The sequence below is a fragment of the Andrographis paniculata genome, unplaced genomic scaffold, assembly GCF_009805555.1.
Source record: "Andrographis paniculata isolate CXL003 unplaced genomic scaffold, ASM980555v1 Contig52END, whole genome shotgun sequence".
NCBI classification, from domain to species: domain Eukaryota; kingdom Viridiplantae; phylum Streptophyta; class Magnoliopsida; order Lamiales; family Acanthaceae; genus Andrographis; species Andrographis paniculata.
In genome coordinates this window covers 6,080,546-6,102,799 of record NW_026137587.1, presented here as the reverse complement: position 1 = coordinate 6,102,799, position 22,254 = coordinate 6,080,546, and the positions used below count along the sequence as shown (strand labels likewise).

The 22,254-nt window shown below is 36.2% G+C and overlaps 7 protein-coding genes and 1 long non-coding RNA gene across 14 annotated transcripts; 4 read left to right on the top strand and 4 right to left on the bottom strand.

Annotated features, from left to right (window-relative positions):
* The first annotated feature begins 4,129 nt into the window (after positions 1-4,129).
* LOC127254434 (putative E3 ubiquitin-protein ligase RING1a) lies at positions 4,130-7,220 on the top strand. Its single transcript, XM_051279526.1, has 10 exons — positions 4,130-4,433; positions 4,575-4,623; positions 5,342-5,400; positions 5,548-5,629; positions 5,697-5,817; positions 5,918-5,959; positions 6,053-6,511; positions 6,618-6,725; positions 6,814-7,011; positions 7,097-7,220. Exons 1-10 carry the CDS (start codon positions 4,283-4,285, stop codon positions 7,178-7,180), a joined length of 1,353 nt encoding a protein of 450 aa, XP_051135483.1. The 5' UTR covers positions 4,130-4,282; the 3' UTR covers positions 7,181-7,220.
* Positions 7,221-7,368: 148 nt separating this feature from the next.
* On the bottom strand, positions 7,369-7,749 carry LOC127254433 (ethylene-responsive transcription factor 9-like). Its single transcript, XM_051279524.1, has one exon. It carries the CDS (start codon positions 7,747-7,749, stop codon positions 7,369-7,371), a length of 381 nt encoding a protein of 126 aa, XP_051135481.1.
* Positions 7,750-10,688: 2,939 nt separating this feature from the next.
* Positions 10,689-12,585, bottom strand: LOC127254840 (protein NUCLEAR FUSION DEFECTIVE 6, mitochondrial-like). 2 transcript variants are annotated; one of them, XM_051280151.1, is made up of 3 exons: positions 12,356-12,585; positions 12,149-12,273; positions 10,689-11,049 (listed from the first exon to the last, which is right to left on the bottom strand). In XM_051280151.1, the coding sequence occupies exons 1-3, from the start codon at positions 12,505-12,507 to the stop codon at positions 11,042-11,044; spliced, it is 285 nt and encodes a 94-aa protein (XP_051136108.1). In that variant the 5' UTR covers positions 12,508-12,585; the 3' UTR covers positions 10,689-11,041. The 2 variants fall into 2 exon arrangements, with proteins under 2 accessions (XP_051136108.1, XP_051136107.1); XM_051280150.1 differs by lacking the exon at positions 10,689-11,049 and adding an exon at positions 11,067-11,259 and having other exon boundaries at positions 12,356-12,584.
* Positions 12,586-12,679: 94 nt separating this feature from the next.
* On the bottom strand, positions 12,680-13,460 carry LOC127254839 (uncharacterized). The gene is made up of 3 exons (XM_051280149.1): positions 13,359-13,460; positions 13,129-13,290; positions 12,680-13,055 (listed from the first exon to the last, which is right to left on the bottom strand). The coding sequence occupies exons 1-3, from the start codon at positions 13,368-13,370 to the stop codon at positions 12,840-12,842; spliced, it is 390 nt and encodes a 129-aa protein (XP_051136106.1). The 5' UTR covers positions 13,371-13,460; the 3' UTR covers positions 12,680-12,839.
* Positions 13,453-15,009, top strand: LOC127254841 (uncharacterized). The gene is made up of 3 exons (XR_007839514.1): positions 13,453-13,670; positions 14,650-14,726; positions 14,863-15,009. It is a non-coding gene; the product is annotated as an uncharacterized LOC127254841 (long non-coding RNA).
* On the bottom strand, positions 14,221-16,286 carry LOC127254838 (uncharacterized). Its single transcript, XM_051280148.1, has 8 exons — positions 16,042-16,286; positions 15,777-15,952; positions 15,560-15,673; positions 15,301-15,369; positions 15,171-15,224; positions 14,935-15,078; positions 14,690-14,770; positions 14,221-14,606 (listed from the first exon to the last, which is right to left on the bottom strand). The coding sequence occupies exons 1-8, from the start codon at positions 16,232-16,234 to the stop codon at positions 14,541-14,543; spliced, it is 897 nt and encodes a 298-aa protein (XP_051136105.1). The 5' UTR covers positions 16,235-16,286; the 3' UTR covers positions 14,221-14,540.
* A 1,196-nt stretch (positions 16,287-17,482) lies between these two features.
* Positions 17,483-20,523, top strand: LOC127254091 (transcription factor VOZ1-like). 6 transcript variants are annotated; one of them, XM_051278978.1, is made up of 5 exons: positions 17,483-17,593; positions 18,176-18,449; positions 18,679-18,822; positions 19,163-19,697; positions 19,787-20,523. In XM_051278978.1, exons 2-5 carry the CDS (start codon positions 18,219-18,221, stop codon positions 20,323-20,325), a joined length of 1,449 nt encoding a protein of 482 aa, XP_051134935.1. In that variant the 5' UTR covers positions 17,483-17,593; positions 18,176-18,218; the 3' UTR covers positions 20,326-20,523. The 6 variants fall into 6 exon arrangements, with proteins under 6 accessions (XP_051134935.1, XP_051134937.1, XP_051134936.1 ...); XM_051278980.1 differs by having other exon boundaries at positions 17,494-17,593; positions 18,145-18,449; XM_051278979.1 differs by lacking the exon at positions 17,483-17,593 and adding an exon at positions 17,682-17,786.
* Positions 20,519-22,207, top strand: LOC127254092 (cyanidin 3-O-galactoside 2''-O-xylosyltransferase FGGT1-like). The gene is made up of 2 exons (XM_051278983.1): positions 20,519-20,604; positions 20,693-22,207. The coding sequence occupies exons 1-2, from the start codon at positions 20,560-20,562 to the stop codon at positions 22,091-22,093; spliced, it is 1,446 nt and encodes a 481-aa protein (XP_051134940.1). The 5' UTR covers positions 20,519-20,559; the 3' UTR covers positions 22,094-22,207.
* Positions 22,208-22,254: the final 47 nt, after the last annotated feature.

Genomic DNA, 22,254 nt, shown 5'->3' with positions numbered 1-22,254 from the left:
AAAATTTTTATTAGTATAGACAAAGCTAATAAGTTTTAATGCTTTACAAACATCAAATAATTTATATATATAAATATTATATATTTTTCATCCGGGGCCAAGGCGGGTCCCGTTTAGTAATTGTATATATATATATATATATGAAGATATGAAGGTAGAAATTTTCACCTAATTTTATGTAGTATAAAATATTTCAAAAGATAAAAGATAAATTTGTACATTCTCTATTCAAAACAAACAAAATTATACTAATGTATAATTAGCTGGTGGTAATAATATTATATATTTATTAATATATTTTAAAATATAATTTAAATAAATGTCTTGAACTTTGAAACCCAATAATCTTGACACAATCTATTTTTATAACAAAATATATTTTCTTGCGAAATCAGTCAATAATTGTGAGGGTTTAATCTTTTTATTTTATAATTAGTAGTCATTAGTGACAAAATATAATTCCTTAAAAATTTTGTCATCAAATTGCGATACCTATCCATTTCAATATTCAATTGCAAAAATAGTAACGATGACCAACCTTTTTTTTAGCATAGTAGACTTCATGGCAAAGTTCTATCAACTTTTTTTTAGTGTTTGTTTTCACAAGCTAGTAAAAGAGTTAGGGTACGTTTTTTTCACTTACATTTGACAATTATATCATTTAAAAGTTAGTAATAATAATAACACCAAATTTATTTGGCAATATTGTATGTAAAACCAATTTACATCTTACATGTTTGCAACAAGCATATTGATATCAAAGTTTTTGTGATAATTCCAAGTATAAGTGAAACAATAGATTTTTCAGTAAATATATTTAATTTTAGAGTTCATTCAAGTGGATGAAAGTCTCCCGAAATATGCATTAGTGAAGACAAAATTGTATTGAAAGGACTTGGGTCAATCTATTATCCTTGATTTGTAGGCATAATGTTATAGTTGGTATTAAAGCCGACTTGCGACAGTTCATAATCGTTGACTGGACAATTAAGAGGCCTAGCCGTTAATGGATCCAATGGTGTAACGTAAATATTGCATTCTTAAGTGGATGAGCTATGTATTTCCCTAGAATTAAATATTAAAGATGAGTAAATATTAAAGGGATTAATTAGACTTTTTATATCAACAATATACGACATATTCTTTTTTGGATGACTATTTGAAATAATTTTAGAGTTAATTATGCTTGTTTTAAGTAATTTTAAAAAGTATCACAATGTCATAATAAAGATAAAAATGTGTTGAAATAACTTACGATTTGATACGTAATATCAGTTTGCAATCCCAACACATGCAACTTGTGGGCTGGGTGTTATAATTTCACTTGAACAAAAATAAAATAAAATAATATAAAGGCTTTTAAAATATATGATTAACATGGCATACAAACCAATACAACTCATCAATAAATTAGAAAAAAAAAAAAGAAAAAGAACTTCATAACAAGAATTGAAAATAGACACCAATTCTTGTTCACACAAGAAATTGAAAAATCAAATCAAAAGTAAATTAACAGCAGTAATTAAAGAAAATGCAGATGGAGCAACAAATTAAAATGATGACAAATAAATATGCATATATATATATTAGGATAAGGGATGGATGTTCCTTCTTTAAATATCACTACAGTAATTATTAATTCGACTTCAGATTCCCCCCAGCGCGCATTCGACAAGCCCCCCGCAGGTGTCTACGACGCACTTAGCGTTAATCTTCTTGCAATAACGAATGCAGCCAACTGTGCCCAGAACATTAAGGTTACTGAGACAATGACTTGCTACGCAATCAAGAAGATCCACATAGCACTTCACACAGCACTGCAAATTCGAATCTTTTGGTTGAACTTGAACACACGACGATGATGACGATGAAGATGAAGAATTGCCTCTGCAAGGGACTGCCAGCAGCAGCATCAAAACAATGCCTGCAAAAGACATCATCATCCGTGATCGTGACATCATTTTTAATTAATATTTTATATACTAAGAATAATATAACCTCGATTTTATTTGGTTTAAGGTTGGGATGGGATGGATTGTTTGAGCTATTTATAATGGACTCACTGTTTTTATTTTATTTTATTTTATTTTTTTAAAAAAACACTAATTTATTACCACGTCGTGGGAGTGTTGGTGTTCTTTTAATATTTAATCACAATAATTAATATTGATGCTGTCATTAAATAATAATTAATTATAAGGAATTACGAAAAGTGTGTGGACGACACCGATGCATATATGATACCGTCCCAATAATTTTACAATCAATTTGACGTATCTTTTCATATCTTATTACAGCTGCTAATTTGACCCTAATACATTACACAAAATAGTAATCGTGCTTTTAATTGAATAAATTTGATCTTATTTATAATATTTTACGAAAAAAATAAAAAATAAAAGATATGAAAAGATTAATTAGTAAAATAAATAAATAAATAATACACCGATTGATATATTTGTATATGAAAATTGGTTAGGATGATGAACGAGCATAATTAGCACCATTCTGATTAATCCATCTAACATATTAAAATCTACTCCCTCCGTCAACGAATTAATGTCTTATTTTTTTATTTGGGACGTCCAACAATTATTGTCCTATTTATTTTTAAACACAAAATTTTCATTTTGACCATTCGTTCATTTATTACTTTTAATTTCTACCGTACAATTATAAATATATTTTAGAATAATAGAATTTGAACAGAGAAAGTATTAGAAAGCACATAAAAATACATCAACATCATATATTATATAGATTATTAATATGTATTGTATTAATATATACATATATATATATATATATTGCATATGGTATTTTATGTGGATTCTTCAAGCTAAAGAATCCTCTATATCAACATTTTTTTAAAGCTATATATTTCTTTAATTATTATTATATATTGTAGTAATTAAATTGATTTTTATTTAAATTATATTTTAAAATAAATAAATGTGATATTAACATAAATAAAATACGCAATTATTTTGAGGCGGCAAAAAAGGTATAATGGAATACTAAATTTCTTACCTAGAATTTTTTTTCAATCTTTTTTCCCTATCCATTTTTTACAATTCTTACAAGTTACAACTATATATATATATATATATATATAAATCAAAAGTTAAAACCAAAACATATAACCAAATCCCAAGTAAACAAACTTAAGAATAACACTGTTTCCTTTTTAATTAAATTTTTCCAAAGCATTTTTCCAAAAAAAAATGCACTTTATTTTTTTTTTTATAAAATATCACATCAATATTATTTTAATATCAAATTCAAACTAAATTTTTTTCAAATTTAATATGAAGAAACAGACCCGTTTTTTATTAAATCCGAGCTAAATCGGGCTGGGCCGGTCCACCTGGACAAGTTGAATCCTAGCTGCATGCATGCAGTAATTAACTATATATATATATATATTTAATAAATCTAGTCCCATGCACAATTACACAATTTAATTGGCAATATATATATATATATATATATACATTCATCACGCAATTAACACTTATTACAACAATTAAACATGTGCAGAGAATTAACTTTTAGAGGGAGCAGAAATTAAATATAATTTGCGTGTGTATTATATTTGTCACTTATCATTTTTGCATGGGAACATACTCACTATTCATGCATGCATGCATGTTCTCCAATTAATTTATAGAATTCTTAAATTCAAACACAACTCTTAAAATTATTCCAAAATTCATACTCCTAATTAAAATTTTAAACTTTAAAGGTGCAAATTTAATTTTTTCAAAGATTGGGCCGCGGCCTGTTAAAAACGAGTATCGTTAAATTTAAGTAGGCCGTTCTAGAAGACTCTGGTGCAAACCGTTAGTTCGAAATTATTTTGGGCCGAACATTTTAAATTCGAGATTATATTACAATAATATCTACTTCGATATTATCGAAACAACTCAGCATTAGATTTTTGAAATTTAATGTACGTGTAAATGTGTGTTTCTAGGGTTTTCTTTATTTTATTTTTTTTGGGGTGGAATACCAAAAGCGCAAATTGTTTCATGAAAAGTCGTTAGTTTGGGGTTTGGCAGCACGAAGGAATTGTAGGAACAGGAGAGAAGAGAACCGTAGGGAAAGGGACCCCAAATTTTCACACTAAGATACATAGAGAGAGAGAGAGAAGGAGGCATACAATTCATACCATTTTCGTTTCAACAAAGAACCAGAGCGAATCTACGCTCGATTTTCTCTCTAGAGTGTCGGCGACGCCTCGCCACCGCTTCGAAGTTCCGCCGCACCTCCGTGAGCAAAAATGCCTCCTCAAAAGCGTCGCCACGAACGCACAACAACTCCGCCGCCGCCTTCGCCATCGGCATCGCCATCGCCGGAGGATCGCGAAAAAGACGATGAATCGCCCCAAGGAAGCGAGAATTCTATCCCGGAGCAGGTCGAAGATGTCGGAGGTATGTGCGTTTATCCTCACGTCGGCGAACATGCACTCTGCTCGATCGTTGCGATAGAGATTCGAGTTCGGTGTGTGTTGTTTTTCGGTTTAACTCTAATCTGGTTATTCCTTGTTTGTTTTTCTGGATTTTGATTTGCAGATTCCGATGAGAGTTCTTCTTCTGAAGAGGAAGAGGAAGAGCAAAATGAGTACAGTATTCGTATCTCTTTCTTCGTAGTTTTAGAAATTCACACACACACACGTAAGGGTACGTGGCCGAGTTCATATAATTTGATCGTGATGATTGTCTCTGTGAGTTTCGAAATGATTTGATCGGTAAAAACGGAGGGTTGTAGCTTCAGATCTGCTTACCATTTGCTTGATATCTGTTGAGGTTTCTCTTTTGTCTTTCTGAGAATAGATTTTCTACTGAAGGAAAGTGTTCATTGACTGATTGATGAAGCCAGGAAATTAGTTATTTATTTTACTTCATCTTTGTGGTGTCGGTGATTTTTTCCTATCGGTGGCGTGCTCGTTGCATGGTGTTTTATGCATGATAAAGATGAGGTAAATTCAACGCCATGAGATCTATATTTGGGCTAACTTGGGAGCTGTGCTTGGTATAATACTACAATGTTTCTGTTTTTGCCCGAGCAATCTAATATGTCTTGAGTTGAGTTTCAGGGGGATGATTAATGGTATATGTATATATATTGAGTGCTTGTTTCCATGTCAATGTTGTCAATTCACCTTGTCTTGGGTACTAATGGTTTTAGCTTCCTTTTATGGTATAATCTTTGTGAATGGTGACCACTGGTTTATACAGTTTTAGAAAAATATTATCTATTTCATTGGTGATCAGCATATCTGTGTATTGTTAGTAACAGAGACATTGAAAACACTGAAATTTTTGGTGTTAAATTTCAGGTATGTTGAAGTGAACTTGGCTGAAATTCGGAAGGAGTTTCAATGTCCAATATGTTTGGGTATGCATTTCTGTCTGTGATTTAGTTTAAGCAGATAAACAATGCTCTGCGATGAAAGCTCTGATCTTCGTTATATCTTGAACTTGAGCTTCTTCTCTTTCGTGGATGCACTATTTAACCTGTTTATGTACTTGTATATATGGACAGGGATCATTAGGAAGACAAGAACAGTAATGGAGTGTCTACATCGCTTCTGTAGGGCGTGCATCGATAAAGCAATGCGACTCGGGTATGCATCTTCAATTTCTCTGTTATTTATGTGATGCTACTGGTACTGATTGCTGATCTCCACCAAGGAACAACGAATGTCCGGCTTGTCGCACTCACTGTGCCAGCCGCCGTTCTCTGAGGGACGATCCAAATTTTGATGCCCTTATTGCTGTATTGTACCCTGACATTGACAAATTCGAGGAAGAGGTAACAATTTCCAATCAATATACATAACGAATGCCTCCTCTAATGTTTCTTTGTTTCGCTTCATAATCATCATCATCATCGATCTATATCGTCATTGCAGGAACTTGCGTTGGATGAAGAGGAGGAGGATCTCAATACTCAGGTCAATGATCTTAATGTTAAAGAGGAATGAACAATGATCATACGCAGCTTCTTGTTTTACATAAACTGATAAATAATTTATGTTTCATGGCAGATCCAAGCTTCCATTGCAGAGACTTTTCGCCGCCAGTCAGAAGCTGTAGGGAAGAAGAAGGCGACAACAAAGGGAGCATCGACTTCATCTCCAAGAAGTCCCGCCAACAATCGAACCACAAGGCGTGGAAGAAACACCCGTCGCCCTGAACGCGACGAATCAGATGCAGAGGACGCTGCAATAGAAGAGTCATCAGATGATGAAGGCCGCCGCCGAGCCAAGAAATACAAAAGAAGGCGCAAGGCTGACGAAGGCAGCTCGAAAAGGGGTCAAGAGCAATCCAATCCGCCATCTATACAGCCCATCAGAACCCAAAAAATTCTGTTCTGGGGACGATTAGGCCTGCGAAAGAAAAACCGGCGACCTGGCCGCGAATGGCGTGACTGCAGCAAGCATTGCCGGATTTTTGACCAGCGAGACCTCTGCGATCGGATGCAGAAAGCACGTAATAGGCCTGAGGTATTCATCATCATTATTATAATTCACTGCAATGCTGAATTCTTGACACACATAATCCTCCTGGAGGAATCAATGGATGGATTGGTCATGTTGTTTTCTTACACAGCCGGAGATCGACGTTGTGGTGGTGCCGTTGAACGGGCAGTCGCTTCGGAAAATTAGACGGCCGTATCTGCATTGCAGCAGAACAGCAAAGGTGAAAGATGTCTGCAAGGTAGGAAGTTAGTTCATCCTGAATCAAAAATTCTCACACTGACTTATGTTATGTATGGATCCTGGTTGAAAACAAACGTTTCTTGCAGTTCATTTCGTTCAAGTCATCCATGCCGGACGCCTCCCTGATGGAGATGCTGATGATTCGCGATGTCCCTAATGTGAAACCTTCCATTATTTTTGAGAAAGAATCATCGGTCATGAGTCCATCTCTCAGCAAATTGGTGGTCTTGGATGAAGACCAGACTTTGGAGGAGATATCTTCCAAATTTAATCAGCCAAATCTGGTAAACTCTAAGAGAAGATTCTTCCCTTCTTACATGATAATATATATATATTTAGAAGTGTGGTTATATGTCTTCTTTCTTGCAGGTTTTGGCGTACCGGTATAAGGTACCATCAATGTTCTGGTTTGGGTACGAACCTCTGCGTGCCTTGATTCCTCTTTTTGGCTGAGCTTGGATTGATGAAGTGTGTGTTGTTGGGAGTAAGTTTGGAGTTGACTGCTTTACATGGCTGTGGATGGACCATTTTAATATTCGATTGACTGACTATCTTGAAGAACAGAACAGTGGTTGAATTATAATATATGTGAATGTGAATGTATGTATGATGTGGGGTACTAATTTATTCCAAGTTTAGAATTAGTTATCCGGTGGAGGGAGGTTGAGGTCGAGATTGATGCCTTTTGTTGTAGGGAGTTTGGGTTCGTCGTAATTGTTGGTCTTTTGTGCTGCCCAGAAGTGTTGCGGCGGCGGCGGCGGGTGGAGGGTGGTGGTTGTGAGGAAGTTGACGGGGGGAGGGAAGTTGGTTTTGGCCCTGTGGCCGCGGAATGCGAGGGCGGCGGCGTCGTAAGCTCTGGCGGCGGCCTCCGGCGTGTTGAAGGTTCCGAGCCAGAGGCGGATCTTCTTGACGGGGTCCCTAATCTCGGCGACGTAGCGTCCCCAGGGCCTCCTCCTGACACCCCGGAAATGGACGACGTGGCGGCGGCGGCGGTTGGCCGGGAACGGCGGCGTTGCGGTCATGACAGTTAGGAGAGCGAAGTGAGTGGAGATGAAGATGATGATAGGGTTGGGAGTTGGTGGGCAAATCATTCACATATCAATCACATATATATATATACACAGTATGTTGACTTTAGTATTGTACGTATGTATGCATGTATGTATATATGCATGTCTGCAGATATGCGAGTAGGGGCGCCGGATTGCTGGGTTCCGAGTTCCGACGGCTCTCTTTGATTAATTAATTACTTATTAGTAGTAGTTGATTTTTTCATGATAATAATTAGTAAATAAAAAGTGTATTAATAAAAATAATTATTATATAATAAAAAATATTATAAATTAAAATTAAAATAATTAAATAATTTAATTAAAATTAAAAAATTTATAAAATTTAAAATTTAAAATATAATTAAAGTGTATAATTAATTTATTTTTTTTAAAAAAAGAAAAATTATGTGAACGGAGAGAATAATTGTTTATTTTTTTTAAAAAAAAAACAAATTATGTGTACGAGAAAAACAATTGTTTATCTTTTTATTAAAATTATAAAATATTTTATTCATAATTCAAATATGCACTCAAATAGTTGAACATGAATTTTAGTAAAAGCAAATAACAATTGTTAGTTTTATCTTTTATAGTAAAATAATACAAAATATATATATTTACTTAAAAAAATATGATAATCCAATAAAAATAGATGTATTTAAATGTAAATGACAAAAAAGATATACCTAAATTAAAAATCTTACAAGTCATATAGTAATTGTTTTAATTTGAAATCAAAATAAATCTATTTTTAAAATAATTTTGATTTGAAACATAAGGTATTGAATTTTGAAGTTCGATTTAAAATTTTATATTTAGATAATTATTTAACATAAAATAAATTTTTAGTGTAGTATAAAAAAAAAAATTAAATATTTTTAATATTCTATATTGTTTAGATGAATAAAATATTTATTATAAACTAGATACTAGAGAAGTAATTCAAATACATTGGTAAATATGCATTTAATAATAATAATAACGGCGATGATGATTGAAACCCCCCGCCCACATCCAATCCAACATTTCAATACGCTATTTTACTCCTTGACCCCAACTCGATCTCTTCTGCGCCCATTGTGGCCAACCAACACAGCACAATACGAACTTTCACAATTTATTATTATTTTTTTTTAGAGAAAAAGAAAAGAAAAGAAAAAGCCTCTTAAAATCAATTTTAAAAACGCTTTAGCTCCCTCTCACGAGTCAAATAAACTTTCTACAAAAGCCATCCATTACACCAAACTCGTAATTAAGAAAAAGTATATAATATATTGACATGATCAATCTCCCCAACTTGTTAATGTAACCACATAGCCATAGCCATAGCCATAGTGATAGCAAGCGAGCAAGCAATTGAATTAATGGTTGGGAAAAGGAGCAGCACGAGACGAGATGGAAGATATATTCAATACTGGGTCAAGATCTTCATTTTCAAAGGAAATTTCTTAACAACCACCACCACTTGGGTGGGTTCACATCTGTCTGTTGTCCCACCATTACTCACTCAATCAGTCTTCTTCACCATCCCACCTATGAATCACACCAGCAACCCACCCCCCTGTTCTGTCGTCTATCTATGACTATGTATGTTCACACTCCTACAATAATGCTGCTACTACACATTCACACATACACAATCAAACATTTACATATACGAGTGTGCGTGTGCGTGTGTAACATGCTCTCAAATAACTCATTGGAAGTCAATCAGTGTTAGAAAGATCAAAGAACGTGGGGGTCGAACACACATCTCACCACTCCAGCATATATTCATCGATAGTTACTTAGCATGTCTGTATGCATGTAACAACAGGTTCACACTCTTTCACTGCATTCTCATTCATCTACAAATATTACTACTACTGTTCTTCACTGCTACTTCATAATTCAAATCAATGCTACCCATGTCTTTTTCCCCGTTATATTTCCACGAGGTGTTTAAGTCAAGGATCTCATTTTCGAATTCAGGTTGGCATTTTTATTTAACTGAATTCAAATCAAGCCCGAACTCAGCATTTATCTATTACTATACTAAATAATAAAATATAAATTTATTTCTTTATTGCACCTACTTAACTTTCTATATATATTTTCAAACTCAAGATCAATTTATTACTATAATTTGAGTTTTAATTAGCAAAACTTTTGAGCAACTCAACTCACATAATAACTTTGCATCATACATAATGAAATAATAGTTTCACTGAAAACAAAAAAAACAAAAAACAAAAAAAATCACATATAATTCCTACTTTTCATAATAATAATAATAATAATAATAACAATAAACCCCGTAATAAAATAATAATAATAATAACAATAAGCCCAAACAGCCCAAAACACCAAGTAAACACATTTGCAATTATTGCACTTACATAGACTATTATACACCTTGTGTGAATTGAAGGTGTTGATTCAAATTCGGACAATTTCTATTCAATCTGCAAGGATGCGTCCAAATACCTAATATCAACTGAATTTTAAAAGTATTTTTCTAGATACATGAACAAAGGGAGTAAATACATTAACTTGACGTAGTTGATTGAATACATATATAACATTTGTTCTAACTTTCTGTATCGAATTTTCACTGTTCCAATACCATTTTCTAATAAGGTAGATTGTCTACAAAAAAGACAGTTTTTTTTCTATTCTATTAGTAGTTTTTATTTCATGAGAACAAGTACCAATTTGTATATAAATATGATACTGTGTCCTTTCTTTTCCATGATGAAAACATAAAAAGATAATCAAATTACAGATATAAACTAAAGTAATGTTCACTACAAAGGATAGGATGTTACTTTATCCCGGTACATTAATTAACACACCAGGATTAAACAATCACATCCTATCCACACAGAAGAGATATTCTCACTTTTTATTGAGATAGATGGAAAAAACATACTATAACTCATGCCAACACAAACTTTGATTTAAAATCAAACAAAGCATAAGTTAAATGAATCCTTCAGTCTTGAACAGTGAACGTTGCATATCACATATCTATATCCACGAGATACAGAACTTTTCAAGCAAATGAGAGTTTGGCAGAAACATCTGAGATCATAATTCATTGTGAAAATATTGAAAGCTATATATAGATACCCAGTTATAGAGGTTTATCTACAAATAGCTTAACAATCTGAACTTCAATTATGACGAACCAGAAAATCTCTCCCGGAGCAGAAGTATATATGTCCACAGACATCCATGGAAATATCGAAGAAAAGCACCGCATCTTAACATATTATTACAATCATCCATCTACAATATAGGAAAAAAGAAATTTCTTATGAAATGGCGGTACAAGTAACACAAACCAAAAAAAAAAACCTACATTGTGAATTGGTTCCCAAGTGCTAATTTACTGTCTCAAGCTTATATATTGATAAGCTTAATGATTAGTTTAAGCAAAAGGGACAGTTTGGAAATTCTTCAAGCCGAAAATCAGCTGAGTGAGCAGTAATCATAATCCTAAACCAAGAAAAGAGCCCAAGTCAAAAAGTCATAGTAACATCTATTGTGTGATATCACCCTTTTAGAAACAAGGTGATACTTAGTGCAAAATATAAACAAGTGGAATAAATGTTCTATGTAATTGATGTGAGAAAACTTTATGGATTGTAATATAAGAAAAAACGAGCTTTGAAGGTCATATGGTTATGAAGAGTTATAAATATAAAGATTCTCTGCTCTTTCAGAAAATTCCATATGCATTTTCAACATCTAATCACAAACAAAAGAAAATCATATAGAAATATGATGTTCATTCAAGGAATCCAAAGACAATTCAACCTCTAATTTGAGATATCTGATGTTCCTCTTCATGACCCTACGTATCAGGAATTTTCCTAGTGTTCATGTAATTAAAAATTTTTGCTCCAACCATCCAACAGTCATCCTACATCATCATTTGGATCTAGTGAATACCATTAACAGGATTGTCTATCCAAAACTAATATTTACAACTAGCTGAAAAGACTAAATAAAAGACTCTACGGGGTACATTGTGATGGATAATCCAAGATCACTTCAATATTTTACTAATCATTGCCAGCTATCCCAAATGCTACACAGTCTAGTCTATTACAGTCATAAGCATGAAGCCATTCCGAATAATTTCTCTACATGCCACAGGTACACTAATCCATCCGTTTTATGAATCCAATTATATCACCTAATCAGAGTTCCTATGTTTTGAAAGGATGATCCTGACCTCTTTTCCAGATGCCCTATAGTGTTATATTTCCAAAAATGAAATAATTTTAACTGCTGTGTCTCTAGTCTACAAAAGGTTAATTAATCAAAAACTAGTATTCTAATTCCATACCACGCACTTAATACAACATACATGCACATTTACCTTCAATACTCCAAGCAAGACTGCGAGGTGCAACCGAGAGCATGGAAGTGAGCACCGCAGAAGCGGTTGCAGTGTGGTACGGCATCATCGACATTCCGCTCACACTGCTCATTTCCACAGGACACCTAACTCATATAAAATCGAACAATCAATCCACAACATTCATAAATTTATCAGCTATCGACAAGCATCCAGTTAAGACCAAACCTGAAAATTCGAGCGGAGAGCGAATTTTGAGAAGAAACACGAAATGGAGACGAAATAGCACTCGGCTTGACACCAGACGACAACCTCGAGACCGCACTCCGTCCCGACGCGGTGGCCGATCGCACCACTGACCTGGCGGCGACAGCTGCCATAATCGCGCACACGGAGAAATCGCCGACGAGAAAAGGTAGGGCTTTGCTTGGGTTTTAGTTCCTCACCTTTTCCCCCTTATTTACATTCCTAAAGTCGTTGGTAAAGTCGCTAATAAAAAACCAGCGACTTTACATAAGTCGCAACTCACACTACAGTGTGAAATTCCCGAAATACCCATGCAGAATATATTCCCGTTTATTCAATGAGGAACACATGACAATTACAACTCACAAACAATTGCTAATTCACAGCAAGCCAAAGAAATAAATTTCAAGAATTCACTGCAAACACAATTCGCATAAAACACAAAAATCCAGAGATGATTATTAGTTTATTGTCTTTTGCTGTCTCCCCCACTGGACCCTTTCTTCCCAATGACATGGTGGAGCAGTGGAGCGCAGAGCCCCTGTCGAAAGTCCTGATCTTTATCATCAGACACTTTCCTGTGTTCTTCATCACAGCAGAGGCTTACTTTCTTCTTCAATGGCCTAATTCCAATCAGCTTTCCCAAGGATACACTCTGGTCTGGAAAGAAAGATGCTGTGGACTGCAAATATGAATGGATTCATCCATCAGAATCGAGAGATTGGTGTGGAACCAAGATCGATCTTAATTCTTACCTCAGTGTCAAGATTTGAGGATGAGAATGAAGAGAAGCTTCTGGAACGGAGGCTGCGAAATTGTTGCGGCTGCTGCGCCGCCACTGCCGCCGTTCTGAATCTGGAGATCATGCTTCTGAGGCCGAGTGGCCATCCATTAGCCATCATGTCATCGTTATTGGCCTAGTAAAGGGATAGCAAATATATTAGCAAATGAGAGTTGGAAGATGGACAGGAATTAATTTCAATACCTCCATGATCATGAGCAGGAAAAGAATCAAAATATGAAGAGAATTTCCGAGGATGATCAGTGGTGACAGAGGCAAGAGACTGACTTGGTGGGGTGGGGTGGGGGGTGGGGAGTGAGTTGGGAGAATGGCAATGAAGAATGGACAAAAGGGTGGCGACTGTCCCACATCGGAGGTCAGTCCATTCAATGGTTTGTCGGCACTTGTATTTATTAACAATTAGAATGGTGGTGACTGCACAGCGGACGCTAATGAATGTGGATTTGAACGAACAAAAGTGTACATTTTTATTCAAGTGATTCCCTTATTTACAAGGTAAGTGATTTTATTAATTCATTATGTTGTTATATGAAGTTTGATTTGTTAGTGGGAGTTAGTTTGTGTGGCATGTGATTGGGGGAAAAGGGCTTTCTTTAATTTGAAAGGGCTTTTGAATCTGATTGTAATTGATTGATGATCGGATGATCTTTCTTGATTATGTGTTAAAAAGGGTTTGGTTTTTGGTTTGAGTGACAGAGCATATGATTGATTGGTTGTTGGTTCATAATGAGCATGCATTATTTGGGGGGTTGCTGATTGTAGTTACTATGGATGATCATTTGGAAATTGGTTGAAGTTTTAATTCAAGTGGTTCGTTATAGGGATTGGGTTAATATAATATAAATCAACATTGTCCTATATATATATATATATCTATATTCATGTAAGTTTTGACACAGTAGTCGCCGATTGGTTGTCTAGACAACTTCAAATAAAGTGAAGTAATTTTTTCAGCCAATAACACATGATTAAAATAGGACATCCCAACTAACCTAAGTATATACATAACACACAACACATAGTAATATATACATGCATTGATGCATATATAGAAAGAGAGTACAATTTCAAATATGATTTCTACGACTGTTAAAAATAGAAAGAGAATACAATTTCAAATATGATTTCTGCGACTAAGAGCAGGGCTTTATCGCGCAAAGTGTGTGTGATGTTACCACTTGCCGTAGGAAACATTCTTGTTGTCTCCCTCGTAGGCAATAAACGAATCTTTCCAGTGATTGATGATCCCTACATTGCCCTCATCGAATCCCAGATGATCTAAAAATGGCCTGCACGGATGATTCCTCGGATATAATTTGGATTATATTGGTACCTTTATCTCCATGGCAATTCATTCTGCCCTGGCTAGCTAGATTGCGACAGGAGCAACATGCATATGGACATTATTGGAAAAGCAACCAGAGCTGATGCCTGAATTGGCAAATCGAATGTTAAGCTTGTCCTGTTTTTGCAGATACAGTTTTGATAATCAATGGTGAGGGAAAGATACGTACCACAAAAAAGACCACTTCTTGATGAGCAAGAGCTGCAGTAAGTTCATTCCTACTCATTGCATTCTTAATGAAACCTTGCAACTAAAATGCCCGAGGATATTATCAGAGCTTATAATAAAATATTATATGACAATTGAAGAGAACACTGTCTTCTAAAGTTATCGCCTTTGCAGATTAAGGATGGAAATCGTTGTTTTTGAAAATTAACATTGCTGAAAAAGCATTTCGATCTTTCGAGACAATACCTGATGATGGTATCGCTTCCCAGCAGCAAATGACTGCAAAGCTATTGACTTGCACTTGCCCAACAATGAATAGGCTCCCGGAATGTAAGGATATAGAATGCCCTCTAATGTTTCGAGACAATCTTCATAAAGTGTAATAAAGAACTACATAGTGTAGACATGCATTGTTTGTTATGGTATAAACAGAAGAAATATATATATATATATATATACATTTACAAGTTGGAAAACAATACCTTAACAACTGGGCATCTTCTCCAAAGCTCTTTTCTAATCTTTGACGTTCGAATCTGTAAAACAAAGTTCAATACAAGGTATTTATATTGGCGGATTTCATTCATTTCTTTTCACGAATTCGAAAAGTACCTCTGCCATATGAACGGCCTGTTCAAGCTGCTGAATTTGAATCCATTGTTCTGATACAATTTCAGCCATCTGCAGCAGATACATAAACAAGCTAGAAACCTATGATTCAATCATATGACCAATAAACTAACACAAGCACAAAAAAAAAAAAAAAAACCCTCAATCATCCTTCTTCATGCAGACTATTTTTCTTATAGGAGCTATACAGTAAAGATGCACAATGGAATTTTGAAAGAACTTATTGAACATTTGAACTGACCTCTGTGACCTGTAAAGTGGCATCTTTCAACCTTCTTTCGGCATCCAAAGCTTTGTACTCCAAAGAGTGAATTTCGAAGTTATTTGTCCGAGAGGCAGCCCATAGAACTTTAACCTTAAATGAAATGGATTGCAACATTCATTCACTGTTTTCAGACCTTAACCCTAACACATGAACAGAAACTGATAAACGAGAAATCTAAAAGCATTAATCGTACCTCTTCCTCGAGATTGTTCAGCTTACGGCTTGCATTCAAGTAATCGCGCTCGAATATCGACAAGGCAGCTTTCTCACTCTCAATCCGCGCATTCAATGCCTCAATTTTCTTCTCACAGTCACGGAAATGCCAACCTTTCGATTCCACCTCTCTGGTTCTTTCATCGAGGATCGATTCTGCATAATCGAACAACAGATACTCAGGACCACCAATTCGCCAAATCAATTCTTAGCACCTGCTAAGAATGACCATAAACAACGCCTACCTAATCGAGCGATTTCGTGCTCCGCCTGTTCCACTTCGCACTCGATTGCATCTCCATTCCGCCGGTGGAAACAAGACGGCAGCGTCGCCGAATCAATCGCGGATGTTAGGGCATTGGATACAGCGAGATAAAGCAAAAACACCGAGCCCAATATGGCGGGAAGCGCTGATCCAGAGATCTCCATCACCACCATTTTCCTCTGCACATATTCTCCTAAATCCCAAAATTGGCAATCTGCAGTATTCCGAAATTTAAAATGACACTTTTAACCCTCTTATTTCTGTAATTAATCCACTAATTATTTCGGTGTTGTTCGTTACATCCGTCTCACAAATGTGATTTACGGACATTGATTGGGCTGGATTACATTTTTTTTTTCTTTGGGATCAAAATGAATTTTGTGGAGTTCAAATAAGCAAAATTCATTTGTCATATCATCAATATAAGTCAAATACTAAAATTACAAATTACAAATTACAAGTGCATACTTTCGAGATTAGACATCACTCTATTAGTATAAAAGTGTTAAAAAAAAATAAAAAATACTAAAATTACAAATTAAGAAGAATGTTAAATGTATATGTAATTTCCAAAAAAAAAAATCATTTTAAAAATGAAGAATATTATCGAAACAAGAGGAATTCCAATGCAATAATTTTCAAGACAGTGAATACTAAAAACATAATTTTACTTTTTTTTCAATGTATTAATAAATTGTACATACTACAAGTAATCTACCAATAAATATTCATATTGTATAAATATTTGATATGCAAGAAAACATCAATATATTTTTTTTTTAATAATTTTTTTTCCACAACTCTTCAATTTCAACATCAACATTTTTAAACGAATCTATATAAAAATATATTGTGAATTTTTCTTTTATGTATATTTTTTTTGATATTTTTTAGATATTCCAACATTATCCTTCTATCTTATTATTTTATCAGTTTTTTATATTGATTTATTTTTATTTTAATATTTATTGTAGTGATTCTAATATATATTATGAATTGAAGTTATAAATATAAAATATGAATAATTTTATTTGATTTTTTAATAATTTTACTAATAATTTTTTTTTAATTATTATATTAATGATACTATTTTTGAATTGGAAAGTGAATAATTAAATATGGTATTGTAATATTTAAATATAAAAAAAATATTTTATTGAAGATTTTAATATACAAATATATGTGCGAAAATACAAAATTCATTTTGTACGGCAGCCTATTGGCTTACCCTCAATAATCTTCCAAACTCCCGGGATCCAAGATCCTCCATAATCTACAGTTCTACTCCACTCATGAAGTGGGAGTTCGTACGTGGATATTGAACTCCTGGAGCATCCAAAATTCATCAAGGGCAAAAATGGAAATTCACTACACTCAGGTCAGGCTATAGGCATTTTCTCAAAGCGTTTGCCGCGTGCGCTTCTTTCCACAGAATAATCAACGCGAGGAAAAGGTTTTCTTCACAGACTCGAAGCACCGCTGCTTCATTCTTCCATCGCTACTCTCCACCGACCCACGCTCGGTCCAAATCGGTAATTTTGTTCGCTTTTGGACGCTTGTAGTCCAGTTGCTTTCAGAATTTTGAACTTATTGTTCGATTCATGTAATTTCCTAACCTAGTGTTTTATTTTTATTTTTTTCTTCAATGATCGTTGCACTTGTGTGGTTTTTCTTCTCAATTTTGCGAATCTTGTTGAATAAACTTTGATTTGTTTCTGGTTTGTGGTAAGGGATTTTCCTAGCAGTGGTTTTGGCTTCGGATTTTAAGGTTACAAGTGCGTTTATTTTTATTATAAAATAAATTTATTGTTAAGGTCTTCTGTTATGTTTTCCAAATTTCGCAATCTGGATACTATATGTTGTGTGTATATATACATTTGAAGAAAATGCGAAGTTTTTCTTATTTGATGTGCCATGTGTGGAATTTTGGTCTTGCACTTTGATGACAAAATTGTGGCAATTTTATGTCTTTAATGTTTTGATGTGTGGAGTCGGTTAGTAGCTGCTTTAATCTTGTTTCAGTTTTAAGTTTGAAGTTTTTTATTTCCTGATCATTTGTGTAAAAAGGTATACTGCTCAACAGGTATTGATTGTGTTTGGACTGATTTTGGCAGCTGTTCTTGAGTGCTAAGATTGGACTTTTCTGATATTACTTGGATGAGGAAGGGTTCGAATAGCCGTGAAGGCATATCAACATCCCACCATCATTACAAGGATAGAGCTAAGAATCGTGTGGATGATCTGCAAGGCATGTTCAGCAATCTACAGTCAGCAAGGAAGGAGAGCCGCACAGTTGATGTGGCTCTGCTTGAAGAGCAAGTTCACCAGATGCTTCGAGAATGGAAGGCCGAGCTAAATGAGCCCTCCCCTGCTACTTCTTTGCAGCAGGTGATCATTTTCTTAAACAAAAATATATATGGTGACTAACCTACATATTGCACTCGTAACCCTGACATGCAATCAACACTAAGATGGAAGGATTGGATTGTTTGCCTTGTTGCTATTGGTATTTTGATTCATTTGTATCTAGTGAAGTAACTATGAGTGCATGATATTACTTCTATGTGCAAGCTGAATTGGTCCTCTTGAGTTTTACTGGATAAATAATCATTGACAGGGAGGGAGCCTGGGCTCGTTTTCATCTGAGATTTGTAGGTTGCTACAGCTTTGTGAAGAGGCAGATGATGCAACCAGTGTGTTAACTGCCCCAAAGCCAGAGCCAAATGGCCCAAAGGATGTGAATGGATCTACTTATGTGGAGGTAGGTGATTGCTTGCAAAATTTGTGGTCTGTTCTGTCTTTTCTAGTTCCAATGTCGGAGCGGAAATTTGATGTGGAAGTTCTACAAGAAGAATTTTATGGTTGATTGCAGTATGCAATTCCATCACCTACATTGTGAGCTTTAAACAACTATCTAAAGATTTGCTGAAATTTAATTTAATTTCGATTCTGCCAAGGATTCTTGGGAGTGCTAACTCAAGTCTAGGAAGCACGTTTCAGTTTGGAATCGAATCATTTTTGTGATCTTGAATGGAAATTTTTTGTACTCTTAAGTTTCTTGATTGTTTGCTTATTATAATTGCTTTACATTCAAATCATAGCAGCGCTTCCCACTCTCCAAGGGTCTCCAAGAACAAGACTTTCCTTTGGTTGATCAGTGCAAAAGCTCCATTGCGGGAGCCACGAACATAGGAATGGATAATAAAGCTTTGGCAACTCAATTAGATTATAATGCATTTAATTCCCATCAAGAATTTGAGCAGCAATTTTTCTTGGGAATTGATGACACTAAATATGTTGTGGAGGAGAGTACAGATAAGATTTCTGGTTATCAGCAGAATGTGTTTCCTCCACCTTCTGCTTTTTTAGGGCCAAAATGCGCCCTTTGGGATTGTACGCGGCCTGCACTTGGAAGGAACTGGTCTCACAAGTCTGATGACTATTGCAGTGCCTATCATTCTGGGCTTGCTCCTAGTGAAGGTTACCTCGGCTCACCTCCAGTTGTTCGCCCTGGAGGAATTGGCTTGAAAGATAACTTACTTTTCTCTGCCCTTAGTTCTAAGGCACAGGGGAAAGATGTCGGCATTCCGGAATGTGAGGGTGCTGCAACTGCAAAATCTCCTTGGAATGCACCAGGTGAGTTGTTATATCTTCCTTTCAAATTTCCACAGTTCGTGTAATTTTAAGAAAGAATATGGCTGATTTGCTTTTGTGGTATTCAACAGAGCTCTTCGATCTTAGCCTTGTGGATGGTGAAACAATCCGGGAGTGGCTGTTTTTTGACAAGCCTCGCCGGGCATTTGAGAGTGGAAATAGAAAGCAACGATCCCTGCCAGATTATGTCGGGAGGGGCTGGCACGAGTCAAGAAAACAAGTGATGAATGAGTTTGGTGGATTGAAGAGATCCTACTACATGGATCCCCAGCCAATGACAAGTTTCGAGTGGCACCTCTACGAGTATGAGCTCAACAAATACGACGAGTTTGCACTATATAGATTGGAAGTCAAGTGTGCCGATAGGAAGAAGGCTCCAAAAGGTAAATTAAGTAAAGCTTCTGTAGCTAATCTGCAGAAGAAAATGGGTAGACTTACTGCCGAGTTCCCAAACAACAAGCAACGCAATGGAAAGGGAAGAGGAAAGGGCAATCTTCCAAAGGATGGATCTGGAACTAACCATTCTGCTTCTAATCTGCCGGTGGGTGCAGGCGAAATGTGCGACGACGACTACCTTGTCGACAACCATGATGAATACTACCAAACATGATCGAGAGATCAGTCGACTGGGGCACATATTACTGCATCTCATGATATTTCTCAGCTGTACAGATTTAACTTTCTGACTTAACTCACTTGGTGGACCTGGAACTCAATGTATTGGATAGAGTGAATTATAATCTAACAGGGTTTCTGTGGCCCAAATTAAAGAATGTTCTTTTTGGAAGAGTAAGTTGATTGGGTATAACTATTTCCTCAACATAGGCATATTTAGCCGCAGATTATGTTCAGACTGTTACAACTGACCCCAGATTTTATCAAGAACCAGGTTTGACTTCTTCTCTACCCATTTATATATATATATATATGTATGTGTATGTATATAGTAGTAGAAAGTGAACATATCTTTACCTTAGGCTTCTGTGGAAGTGAAGTACATGGATGAGAAAGACAGCCTGAAAATCATGATGTACCCATGGTTTGCCATGGGTCATCTCACAGCATACCTTCACATATCCAACAAACTTGCTGAGAGAGGCCATGAAATCTTCTTCATCGTTCCTTCAAGAACACAGTCCAAAATATCCCATCACAGTCGCCACCCTAACCTCATCAGATTCTGCCCGATCCTCATTCCCCATGTCGATGGCCTCCCCCACGGGACTGAGACCACCGCCGACGTTCCTTTCTCCAAGTACTCGCTTCTCCGGCATGCCATGGATCTCACACGCCCAGCTGTCGAATCCCTCATGCTAGAACTCAGTCCAAATTTTGTGTTCTTCGATTTTGCGCATTGGCTCCCTGCTGTATCGAGCCGGTTGGGGATCAAGTCCCTGCATTACTGCAGCATAAGCCCTGCCGCAGTGGCCTTCCTGTTTCGCGATGAATCTGTCGAGGCTCTGAGGGATCCGCCGGCTGGGTTCCCACCGTCGATGATCAAACTTCGCACATGCGAAGCACATGTGGTTAATACGATCAATAATTTGAAGGAGCATGGGAGTGATATGAAGTACGTGCATGGAATGATTAAGGTGAACGACGAATGCGATGCGATCGGATTCAGATCGTGCAGGGAAATGGAGGGGCCGTATTTGGAATATCTGGAGAAGAGATTTAATAAGCCGGTAATTCTAGCAGGGCCAGTTCTGCCGGAGCCGCCAATGGCAGTAACCCTAGACGAGGGTATGAGGAAATGGCTGGATCAATTCGAACCAAAATCCGTTATCTTTTGCGCATTCGGAAGCGAAGCGAGGCTAAGAACTGATCAATTCCAGGAATTATTGCGAGGATTTGAGCTCACCGGATTTCCATTTCTAGCTGCTCTAAAACCGCCATTGGAGGAAAGCTCCGTGCACGACGCTTTGCCGGAGAATTTCCTCCAGAGGATCGGCGGAAGAGGAATCGTCCATGGATATTGGGTCCAGCAACAGCTGATTCTATCGCATCCTTCGGTGGGATGCTTCGTGACGCATTGCGGGTGGAATTCCCTATCGGAAGGCCTGGTGAGTGAATGCGCGCTGGTGCTGGTGCCACACGTCGGAGACCAGCTGATAAATGCCAGATTGATGGGCGGCGATCTGCGTGTCGGCGTGGAGGTTGAGAAAGGAGACGAAGATGGAGCGTTCGGGAGAGAAGGTGTGTCGAAGGCGATCCAAATCGCCATGGCTGACGACTCTGAAATTGGGAAGGAAATTCGAGCCAACCATTGTAAATGGCGAGAGTTTTTGTTGAAGGAAGGGCTGGAGAATTCCTACATTGACGAGTTCGTTCGTAAGCTGCATTCTCTTTGCAGCAATAATCCAAAAAAAATAAAATAAAATTGTGATAGGAAACCCTAATCCCCAAATTGAATCTCGTTTTGGTGATACTAATTTATATGCGGTGTCGCAAAAGAATATAAAATGCGTTTTTTGGTGGAACTGGAGGAAACTTTAGTCACCCGCACCGTATCTATCCAATGCATTTTGACACGTAATGA